Source organism: Diorhabda sublineata, chromosome 2 (assembly GCF_026230105.1).
Source record: "Diorhabda sublineata isolate icDioSubl1.1 chromosome 2, icDioSubl1.1, whole genome shotgun sequence".
NCBI lineage: Eukaryota > Metazoa > Arthropoda > Insecta > Coleoptera > Chrysomelidae > Diorhabda > Diorhabda sublineata.
In genome coordinates, this window is record NC_079475.1 from 227,482 (window position 1) to 239,942 (window position 12,461).

The following is a 12,461-nucleotide window of genomic DNA, read 5'->3' on the forward strand; positions in this document are numbered from 1 at the left end:
GAGCTCTCTCTGTGAGGTATATTTAGTTGGGAGGTTTCTCAAATTGAGTGTTTGGGTGATGGTTTGGGATTGTTGGTGGGTTTTGGGGGTCTGGGATTGTTGGTGGGTTCTGGGGGTCTGGGGTTGTTGGTGGGTTCTGGGAGTCTGGGTTTGACTTGGTGCCTGGGGTTTAGTGGTATTTTGGGTATTTTTTTTTGGCTTTTGAGGTATTGAGATTGACTTGGAATTTAGAGGGGGAATTTTGTTTTTGGGGATCGCGCCTTGTCGGGTATAATCAACACGCTGGGATTTAGAGTTGGACGATTTCTGCGAGACCCTAGAAGCATAGGAATCCGCAGATGGTGCTGGTGAGGAGCTTCTATTATTCTCGAGTGATTTCCGTTTGATATACTCAATGGCATTACGAACTTGGGTGAATTGATTTGGACTGTACCGCGAGTATTCTGCGACCAATTCTGCAAAGGTTTCCTCCTCAGAAGGAGAATTGGGGTTGGTAGGGAGTGGTGGGAATTCATCGATGGTGGAAACAGGTTTACTTCGGGTTTGAATGGGGGAACGGGGTACTCGGGGCATTTTCAAAAGTGAAATAGGTGAAATAAAAGATCGATAGAGTCAGATCAAGTGAGGATAAGAAATAAGGATTTCGAGAATTGAAATCCTTTGTTAGTACCTAACAAGAGTTGGCTATCAAAGCCGACAGCGGACTCACTGCCGGAGGGAGTTTCCTCCCCGGTTAAAGAATTCCTGACCCTTTTGATTGCCTGTTAGTGTTTTATAAAAATGAAAATAATATTCACCTGAAACTGGCTGATCCTAGGACTCACGTTGGTTCTTGAAACACTTGCCCCCGAAAGGGTTTATTTCATTATAAAAAAAAGCCCCGAAAAGGGCAGGTAGGTAGAGCAACAAAGCCCCGAAAGGGGCATTTTTTGCAATGGTATACACTAATAATACGAGTTTCTTTGTCAGCGAGAATTTTTAATCGCAGTAGGCGACCCTGCGTTTACCGGTGTGTTTTCTAAAATAAAACAGTGACCGATTATACAGCAGTCCTTTAATCCGTACTTGCGACCTTCTCGAAGCGCTCTAAGAAAGCAACTGGAGATAAATTTATTTATGACCTTCTTTTATAGCTTTGCCCAACATTACGGAGTACTAATCTGGGATTGGTGCGTACTTTTTCTAATGGGCGGAGCCGATAGGTATTATAAAGAGATTAGGGAAAATTCTTAGGTCAGTATTTTGAAGTCTTTTCGAAGTTATCATCGGATTGTTTTAGGTATATAGAAAAAACAAAATAAAAGAAAAATAATGACCGGTCGTGGAAAAGGTGGTAAAGGACTTGGAAAAGGGGGTGCAAAACGACACCGAAAAGTTTTACGTGATAATATCCAAGGAATTACCAAACCTGCTATTAGAAGATTAGCTAGACGTGGAGGAGTAAAACGTATATCGGGATTAATTTACGAAGAAACTCGTGGAGTTTTGAAAGTGTTTTTGGAAAATGTTATTAGAGATGCCGTAACATATACTGAACATGCTAAGAGAAAAACGGTAACGGCTATGGATGTTGTTTATGCTTTAAAACGTCAAGGTCGTACTTTATATGGTTTTGGTGGTTAATTTTCATTTTTCATATTTGAAGTAGAAGAATATGTCCTCCATCGCATTCTTCCCATAGCATATGTATATATACAAAAAAAAAAAAAAAAAACGGTTCTTTTCAGAACCACAACATATTTTGCTTGAATATGAAAATAAAAAAGAAAAAATAACTTACACATTAGTTTGTTCTCTTCTTATATATAAGAACAACCTCGCATTTATTGATACGCACATACATATACACATAGATATATACTACATACATACATACATACATAAATACATATAGATAAGAACATAAGCGAGTAGAGGAACTTTTATTTATCTTCATCTCATTATTTGCAATTTTTATTTCTAGTACGAACGTTATTATTAACGATGCTGAAAATAATAACATTAACCAACCACAATTCCAGTTATTATTACAGATGATAAGTTTTCTTATATATCTTATATATATGATAAGTTTTCTTATATATCAGGACATTTATTTATTTTTTTTTTATCTAACAGTACGTTACACGAGAATCTCTTCTATCTCAACTCTAACTCTAACTATATATATATATATATATATATATATATATATATATATATATATATATATATATATAAAATTTAACTATATTATAATCTCTTTTTATATATATATAAAAATAAAAAAATTGTGGCCCTTAAAAGGGCCGGTTTATGCATATGTATTTCGATAAAATAAAGAAAAATAATATAATTAATAAAGAATTAAGCTTTCTTTTCTGTCTTTTTCGGTAAAAGTACAGCTTGAATGTTAGGAAGAACACCACCTTGTGCGATGGTTACTCCAGACAACAATTTATTCAATTCTTCATCGTTTCTAATGGCTAATTGTAAATGCCTTGGAATTATACGGGTCTTTTTGTTATCTCTAGCAGCATTTCCTGCTAATTCGAGTACTTCGGCTGCCAAATATTCCATAACAGCTGCCAAATATACTGGAGCTCCGGCACCGACTCGTTCTGCATAATTGCCTTTTCTCAACAAACGATGTATACGTCCTACAGGAAATTGTAATCCAGCTCGGTTTGAGCGAGATTTTGCCTTTCCCTTTACTTTACCACCTTTACCACGTCCAGACATTTTTTTTTATATATATTTTTCTTTTTCCAAAACAAAAAAAAAATAGAACTTTGTCAATTGAAAACTATGAAGCAACCGATGCGACGAAACTAACTGTTAAACAAAAAATTTACACTCGACCTATCTATTTATATTAACATGCCCTACCAATGAAATTATAGCAAATGCGCAAACGTAGAAGGGCGGAGCCTATTAGAATTACGTACGTTGATATAAAAGAGAGGGACATAAGTGCTGTTAACTGTTAATTTTACCCACTTTTCGTCGATAAATACGGTACGTCATTCGAGTGTTTTTATTTTATTTCAAGAGAAATAATGCCACCAAAAGCTAGCGGAAAGGCAGCGAAAAAAGCCGGAAAGGCTCAAAAGAATATTTCGAAAGCCGATAAAAAGAAAAAAAGGAGGAGGAAGGAAAGTTATGCTATTTACATTTACAAAGTACTTAAGCAAGTTCATCCTGACACCGGTATATCGAGTAAAGCTATGAGTATAATGAATAGTTTTGTTAATGATATATTCGAACGTATCGCCGCCGAAGCATCCAGATTGGCTCATTATAATAAACGTTCAACAATTACAAGTAGAGAAATTCAAACTGCAGTGAGACTATTGCTTCCCGGAGAATTGGCAAAACACGCAGTCAGTGAAGGAACTAAAGCAGTTACCAAATATACTAGTTCTAAATAATAAGTATAACATATCTACTATATTGACAGAAAATTTTCTATTTTATTTACTTAAATAATAACATCGACCAAACAAAAAAAAAAAACGGTTCTTTTCAGAACCACAATACTACTTTTTTTTTTATTTATATATGATAACAACGAACGAAAGACTTTAATTTAATTTAATTGAATTCTATTAAATATGACGAAAGATGATATTCCACTTAACTGAAAAATCCTCTTCTAAGGTCAATAAAAATTTATTGTGTATTAATATTATAAGGCCATGTTTTTCCGTTGTACGTACATATATATATATATATATATATATATATATAAAACTTCCTAACGTCGCTTTTGTTTTAAAAAGTTTCATATACTAATTCACTGTCGGCTAAAGGCAAAAAAAAAACCCGACCGCCGGTAAGATAAAACATACAAAGCGGTTGGTCGGTTGCCGTTGTTAAAGTAGTTTTTGTGGCGTCTTTGAAGTTTTGTTAAAAACACTTTTTTTTTTCTTTCCAAATTGGTTTGAAATTTTAAATAAAATATGTTCATTTCCTAAAATAATATACTATACAATGTAAAAAAAAAAATTGTCGGATAAAATATGAAATATTGTGTAATAGACAGACATAGTTGCGAATAGAGCGAAGTAGTTAGTTCGTTCGAAGAAAATATAATCAGTCAATCAATCTATTGTTAATAATTATAATTTGCTACTACTACCACCACCACCACCACCACCCACCATTCAATATTATCTAAAATGAAATATAAGCGGGTTCCAATATTGAAATTTGATATTTTTCTTATATTTAGTATGTCGGAAGATTGTTATTGAAAAATACTCATAATAATATATTAGTTACGAACATATATAGTAGAAACGTGTAGCGTAAGTCAGGGTAGACATGTCACCGTTCAAATGATAATTGCGGTATTATTTCAATTCGTTTTGATATTTTTAAATATTGGTCATTATTGTGAATAGACACGTTTCTCTTTACCTTCATTGTATTTTAAGAAGGACTTTTATTTAATTTCGAAATTATATCTAAAGTGCTAAGCATCGACGGAAATAAATTTTTAACCATTTTTAAGTGGTACTTTTTTTTAATAACAAACGTTGTTAGCAGTCATTAAATTATAGTAAAACTTCGGCGAAAGTTCGAAGTATACCTTAGTTAGTTATTTGTCAATTTTTTTCATTACATTCGATTCGAAAATCTCGAAGAAACCAAGGTTTTTGAGGTTGGTTTGGTTTATGAGGTTCGTTTTTTAACTTAGTTCTATTCGTTCGTTCAGTCTTCCGTCCGCTTTATTTGAATGACTCCTCTTGTAACTCATTACACGCGAAAAATTAAAAGTCTTTTATACTTTTAAGTATATAGAGAGGTGAAATTTTATAAAACTAAATATAAAAGTACATCCAATATTTTTTTTTTTTTTTTTTATATCAGTTTAGTGTAGTTTATCGACGATATAATAACACTCAAGGTTGTTTGTTAGTAGTTATGGCGGATACAGAAAATCAAACTTCGGTTGTAACCGCAACGTCTGCGTCTAATTCACCGCAGGTTTCGTCGTCTCCAATAAATAAAAAGGAAAAAAAAGCTAAAAATCCTAGGACCAAACCATCTCATCCACCGACTTCGGAAATGGTAAACAATGCGATCAAAGGTTTAAAGGAACGCGGAGGCTCATCTTTACAAGCAATTAAAAAGTATATTGCTGCCAATTATAAAGTTGATGCAGAAAAAGTAGCGCCATTCATCAAAAAATATTTGAAAGCATCTGTAGTATCGGGATCTTTGGTACAAACTAAAGGTAAAGGAGCTTCCGGATCATTCAAGTTAGCTTCGGCAACTTCGACTGGTGGTACTTCGGCTAAAACGAATGCTATTGACAAAAAGAAAAAGAAAACAGCCGCTTCTACTCCAGGCGTAACTAAATCCAAAAAAATTGTAACAGCAGCAAAAAGAAATGCTATTATTGCAGGAGGAGGAGGAGTGGATAAATCGAAAAGTATTAAGAAATCTAATAAAGGCAAAAAAACGACAGGTACAGCAGCGGCTTCCTTAAAAACTTCGACAACAACACCAACTACTGATAAGAAAGGCGTTAAAGTTGCCAAAAAAACAGATAAAAAATCTTCGGCTAAAGGAGGAGTCGCCGCCGCCGCTTCCAATACAGCCAGTGCCGCATCATCCGAAATTAAAACGAAGAATCCTACTAAAGCAAAAAAATCCAATAAAGGCAGTCCCACGAAAAAGCCGAAAGCACCAAAACCGAAAACTGCGAAAGCAGCTGCTAGCAGTTCCTCTCCTAAAGCAAGAAAAGCCGCCGCCGCCGCCGCCGCTCCTAAAAAGAAGAAATAAAAAGAATATTTTTTTTCTGACAGAAAGATAGTACAACAATCGAGAAGTATTATCGGACTGATGATGGGTACGACGACAATCGACAATAATAACAAATGGCCCTTGTCAGGGCCACAATTTTTTCATTTATTTATGAAGAAAATGAAAAACAAATAATGTTTGTTTTGATGAAACAAGAATTTTTTGAATTTCGGTTCAATAATTGATATGTTATGTTATATATAACATTTTCATCGATCGATGTAATGTAGGTTGTTACCACCTTCTAGATTTGTCTCGACCTACCTACGATATAGTAGATCTAATCTGTTTTATAAACTTTCAATTATTATATGTCGATATTGTCTAAAATTTGTTAGTTAAAAATAATAATTTTCTCTATCTCGTGTGTGTGTGTGTGTGTGTGTGTGCGTGCGTGCGTGCGTCTTCTTTACCTAATCAACAATCACATCCTTCTTTTATATTTCAATGTTTTCAAACGAACATCCTATATTTATATCAAAATATTATACTACTATCATAAATGTTAAATTATTTGTGGTTCTGAAAAGAACCGTTTTTACTTACAATATATATATATATATATATATATATATATATATATATATATATATATATATATATATATATATAAAACAAAAAATCTATTATAATCAAATAGATAAAATGTAATTTTATATAAAAAAAAAACATTTGTATTTATGCTCGTTCTCCGCGAATTCTTCTAGCCAATTGGATATCCTTGGGCATAATGGTGACTCTTTTAGCATGAATGGCACACAGATTAGTATCTTCGAATAGACCTACCAAATAAGCCTCACTAGCTTCCTGGAGAGCCATAACCGCTGAACTTTGAAAACGTAAATCTGTTTTAAAATCTTGTGCTATTTCACGAACCAATCGTTGAAACGGCAATTTTCTAATAAGTAATTCGGTACTCTTTTGATAACGTCTTATCTCACGAAGAGCTACAGTACCTGGCCTATAACGATGAGGTTTTTTTACTCCACCAGTAGCTGGTGCGCTTTTACGGGCGGCTTTCGTCGCTAATTGTTTACGAGGAGCTTTCCCTCCAGTCGATTTTCTAGCAGTTTGTTTAGTACGAGCCATCTTATTTTTTTTTGTAAGTATATAAGAAATGTCAATATACTAAACCGCTATAGCAACTCGATAAACACACAATGAATGAGATAAATTTAGAGAGAGAGAGAGAGATTCGTTGTGAAAAATTAGGAAGGAAGGGTTTTTTTTTTTTTTTTTTGGTAATTTGGTTATGATTTGCATTAGGCCCTGATATAGGAATTTTTTCCTCTGCAGGGCTGGGTGTGGGGATATTAGTTGGGAAGTGTTTGCTCGGCTGCTTCTAGCGGTGCAGTTACTTTTTTTTTTGTTAAGATTTTTTTTTTCTTTTTTATATTTTTTTTTTTTTTTTTTGGGGGGGTTTTTTTTTTATATATTTTTTTTGTTTATTTTTTGTTTTTTTTCTTAATCTAATTGGGGGGGGGCGGGTACAGCTGCGGCTGTATTATTCCCTATCGTCGGACATTTGTCTGGAGAATCGGTTCTCCAGGTTGCAGGGAAACCGCAGAAAACCTGCAACTCCGACGATGGATGAAAATGAGGGTGGGTGTTGGGGGTAGGAATTTATCTGATTGATATGGGAGCTATTATTGAGGAAATTGAGGAAGGATGAGGAGGGTCCCTTTCGCAACGGAATTTTTGATTCTATGGATCGAATCAATTAGAAGGGGCTTGGAGGTCATTTAGGCGGCTTGGAATGGGGGTTATGTCAGTATTGACATAAATGGCGTTGCTAGGGCTAAACCTACACTTTTTCAGTGGGACGTGTTTGGTTTTTGGGTGAAAGCGAAATGAATGCGGTTACCCACGCCGCTGGTTACGGTACAATTATAACCGTAAAAAGGGGGAATGAGGCGTTGTAGCGTTTCGGCTACTAGCGCCCGAGAAGTAGGGATGGCGTTCATTATTGTTGTTGCCAGGATTTCGATTAGGATTTTAGTGTCAGTAGACAGGTCGTAAGGGGTTTGAGGTTTTTCTAGGGTGACTGGGGCTGTATCCTGGGGGGCTTTCGGAGTTTCAATCCTTTTCGGACAGCGGGGGTGGAAGGCGGGGTGAGGTCCGCCGCAATTTTTACAGGTAGGGGAGTTAGCTTTTGGGCATTTTTCTGGCTTGTGACCAGAAGCACCACAGGTTGGACAAATAGGTTTGGCATTGCAGGTGTCTGCGGAGTGGCCGGTAGATGAGCAACGGTTGCAGTATTTGGGGACTGCGGGTATGGTGTTTGAATTTGAGGCTTCGCAGTAGTGCGGAAGCCCGTGGAAGTTAATACCCTTGGTTAGGGCGTGATGGTAGGCGGTTTCGGAATCTGTAATAATTCGGAACATGGATGTGGGTTTATTCGTGGATCTAGCTATAATTCTCCAAGTTTTAAGGACAGGGAATTTCAGGATAGAGAGGATCTCCAGGAACTCTTCTTCGGTGTAGGATTGGTCTACATTCTTGCAGACCAGAGAAAAGGTGGTTTTTTTGGTTTTAGTGGTGAGGGGTTTTTGGGCTCTTTGGGGAGGGTTTATCGGGATTACGACGATTTTCTCGTCGCCTATGGCGTAACGGATTTTCCTTGCCAACGTTTCGTGATGAAACGTGGAAGGAATTTTGAGGAGGGCGGTTCCATTGGGGTTAGCTTTGAGAAAGCTCATTTGTCCCCTCAACAGCTCTTGCGTGTTGAGGAGATTGTAGAGCTCTCTCTGTGAGGTATATTTAGTTGGGAGGTTTCTCAAATTGAGTGTTTGGGTGATGGTTTGTGATTGTTGGTGGGTTTTGGGGGTCTGGGATTGTTGGTGGGTTCTGGGGGTCTGGGGTTGTTGGTGGGTTCTGGGAGTCTGGGTTTGACTTGGTGCCTGGGGTTTAGTGGTATTTTGGGTATTTTTTTTTGGCTTTTGAGGTATTGAGATTGACTTGGAATTTAGAGGGGGAATTTTGTTTTTGGGGATCGCGCCTTGTCGGGTATAATCAACACGCTGGGATTTAGAGTTGGACGATTTCTGCGAGACCCTAGAAGCATAGGAATCCGCAGATGGTGCTGGTGAGGAGCTTCTATTATTCTCGAGTGATTTCCGTTTGATATACTCAATGGCATTACGAATTTGGGTGAATTGATTTGGACTGTACCGCGAGTATTCTGCGACCAATTCTGCAAAGGTTTCCTCCTCAGAAGGAGAATTGGGGTTGGTAGGGAGTGGTGGGAATTCATCGATGGTGGAAACAGGTTTACTTCGGGTTTGAATGGGGGAACGGGGTACTCGGGGCATTTTCAAAAGTGAAATAGGTGAAATAAAAGATCGATAGAGTCAGATCAAGTGAGGATAAGAAATAAGGATTTCGAGAATTGAAATCCTTTGTTAGTACCTAACAAGAGTTGGCTATCAAAGCCGACAGCGGACTCACTGCCGGAGGGAGTTTCCTCCCCGGTTAAAGAATTCCTGACCCTTTTGATTGCCTGTTAGTGTTTTATAAAAATGAAAATAATATTCACCTGAAACTGGCTGATCCTAGGACTCACGTTGGTTCTTGAAACACTTGCCCCCGAAAGGGTTTATTTCATTATAAAAAAAAGCCCCGAAAAGGGCAGGTAGGTAGAGCAACAAAGCCCCGAAAGGGGCATTTTTTGCAATGGTATACACTAATAATACGAGTTTCTTTGTCAGCGAGAATTTTTAATCGCAGTAGGCGACCCTGCGTTTACCGGTGTGTTTTCTAAAATAAAACAGTGACCGATTATACAGCAGTCCTTTAATCCGTACTTGCGACCTTCTCGAAGCGCTCTAAGAAAGCAACTGGAGATAAATTTATTTATGACCTTCTTTTATAGCTTTGCCCAACATTACGGAGTACTAATCTGGGATTGGTGCGTACTTTTTCTAATGGGCGGAGCCGATAGGTATTATAAAGAGATTAGGGAAAATTCTTAGGTCAGTATTTTGAAGTCTTTTCGAAGTTATCATCGGATTGTTTTAGGTATATAGAAAAAACAAAATAAAAGAAAAATAATGACCGGTCGTGGAAAAGGTGGTAAAGGACTTGGAAAAGGGGGTGCAAAACGACACCGAAAAGTTTTACGTGATAATATCCAAGGAATTACCAAACCTGCTATTAGAAGATTAGCTAGACGTGGAGGAGTAAAACGTATATCGGGATTAATTTACGAAGAAACTCGTGGAGTTTTGAAAGTGTTTTTGGAAAATGTTATTAGAGATGCCGTAACATATACTGAACATGCTAAGAGAAAAACGGTAACGGCTATGGATGTTGTTTATGCTTTAAAACGTCAAGGTCGTACTTTATATGGTTTTGGTGGTTAATTTTCATTTTTCATATTTGAAGTAGAAGAATATGTCCTCCATCGCATTCTTCCCATAGCATATGTATATATACAAAAAAAAAAAAAAAAAAACGGTTCTTTTCAGAACCACAACATATTTTGCTTGAATATGAAAATAAAAAAGAAAAAATAACTTACACATTAGTTTGTTCTCTTCTTATATATAAGAACAACCTCGCATTTATTGATACGCACATACATATACACATAGATATATACTAGAACATAAGCGAGTAGAGGAACTTTTATTTATCTTCATCTCATTATTTGCAATTTTTATTTCTAGTACGAACGTTATTATTAACGATGCTGAAAATAATCACATTAACCAACCACAATTCCAGTTATTATTACAGATGATAAGTTTTCTTATATATCAGGACATTTATTTATTTTTTTTTTATCTAACAGTACGTTACACGAGAATCTCTTCTATCTCAACCAAAGAAAATAGAGAAATCAACGAATCAATAAATCTATCTAGCTCTATATATATATATATATATATATATATATATATATATATATATATATATATATATATATATATAATATAAAATTTAACTATATTATAATCTCTTTTTTTATATATATATATAAAAATAAAAAAAATTGTGGCCCTTAAAAGGGCCGGTTTATGCATATGTATTTCGATAAAATAAAGAAAAATAATATAATTAATAAAGAATTAAGCTTTCTTTTCTGTCTTTTTCGGTAAAAGTACAGCTTGAATGTTAGGAAGAACACCACCTTGTGCGATGGTTACTCCAGACAACAATTTATTCAATTCTTCATCGTTTCTAATGGCTAATTGTAAATGCCTTGGAATTATACGGGTCTTTTTGTTATCTCTAGCAGCATTTCCTGCTAATTCGAGTACTTCGGCTGCCAAATATTCCATAACAGCTGCCAAATATACTGGAGCTCCGGCACCGACTCGTTCTGCATAATTGCCTTTTCTCAACAAACGATGTATACGTCCTACAGGAAATTGTAATCCAGCTCGGTTTGAGCGAGACTTTGCCTTTCCCTTTACTTTACCACCTTTACCACGTCCAGACATTTTTTTTTATATATATTTTTCTTTTTCAAAAAAAAAAAAAAAATAGAACTGTGTCAATTGAAAACTATGAAGCGCAACCGATGCGACGAAACTAACTGTTAAACAAAAAATTTACACTCGACCTATCTATTTATATTAACATGCCCTACCAATGAAATTATAGCAAATGCGCAAACGTAGAAAGGCGGAGCCTATTAGAATTACGTACGTTGATATAAAAGAGATGGACATAAGTGCTGTTAACTGCTAATTTTACCCATTTTTCGATAAAAACGGTACGTCATTCGAGTGTTTTTATTTTATTTCAAGAGAAATAATGCCACCAAAAGCTAGCGGAAAGGCAGCGAAAAAAGCCGGAAAGGCTCAAAAGAATATTTCGAAAGCCGATAAAAAGAAAAAAAGGAGGAGGAAGGAAAGTTATGCTATTTACATTTACAAAGTACTTAAGCAAGTTCATCCTGATACCGGTATATCGAGTAAAGCTATGAGTATAATGAATAGTTTTGTTAATGATATATTCGAACGAATCGCCGCCGAAGCATCCAGATTGGCTCATTATAATAAACGTTCAACAATTACAAGTAGAGAAATTCAAACTGCAGTGAGATTATTGCTTCCCGGAGAATTAGCAAAACACGCAGTCAGTGAAGGAACTAAAGCCGTTACCAAATATACTAGTTCTAAATAATAAGTATAACACATCTACTATATTGACCGAAAATTTTTTATTTTATTTACTTAAATGGTAACATCGACAAAAAAAAAAAAAAAACGGTTCTTTTCAGAACCACAATACTACTTTTTTTTATTTATATGATATATGATAACAACGAACGAACGACTGACTGACTTTAATTCAATTGATATTCCACTTAACTGAAAATTATGTATATATATATATATATATATATATATATATATATATATATATATATATATATATATATATATATATATATATATATAAAAACTTTCTAACGTCGCTTTTGTTTAAAAAAGTTTCATATACTAATTCACTGTCGGCTAAAGGCAAAAAAAAACCCGACCGTCGGTAAGATAAAACATACAAAGCGGTTGGTCGGTTGCCGTTGTCAAAGTAGTTTTTGTGGCGTCTTTGAAATTATGTTATAAACACTTTCTTTTTCTTTTCAAATTGGTTTGAAATTTTAAATAAAATATGTTCATTTCCTAAAATAATATACTATACAATGTAAAAAAGAATAA

At 35.3% G+C, this 12,461-nt stretch overlaps 1 protein-coding gene across 1 annotated transcript; it reads left to right on the forward strand.

Moving 5' to 3' along the window:
- Window positions 1–4,754: 4,754 nt before the first annotated feature.
- Window positions 4,755–5,868, forward strand: LOC130453055 (histone H1-like). The gene has a single exon (XM_056792647.1). It carries the CDS (start codon window positions 4,909–4,911, stop codon window positions 5,770–5,772), a length of 864 nt encoding a protein of 287 aa, XP_056648625.1. The 5' UTR covers window positions 4,755–4,908; the 3' UTR covers window positions 5,773–5,868.
- The last annotated feature ends 6,593 nt before the right edge of the window (window positions 5,869–12,461 follow it).

Bases quoted from the DNA above. Each gene is read 5' to 3' on its own strand.
- LOC130453055 (XM_056792647.1), top strand. From the start codon at position 4,909: ATGGCGGATACAGAAAATCAAACTTCGGTTGTAACCGCAACGTCTGCG.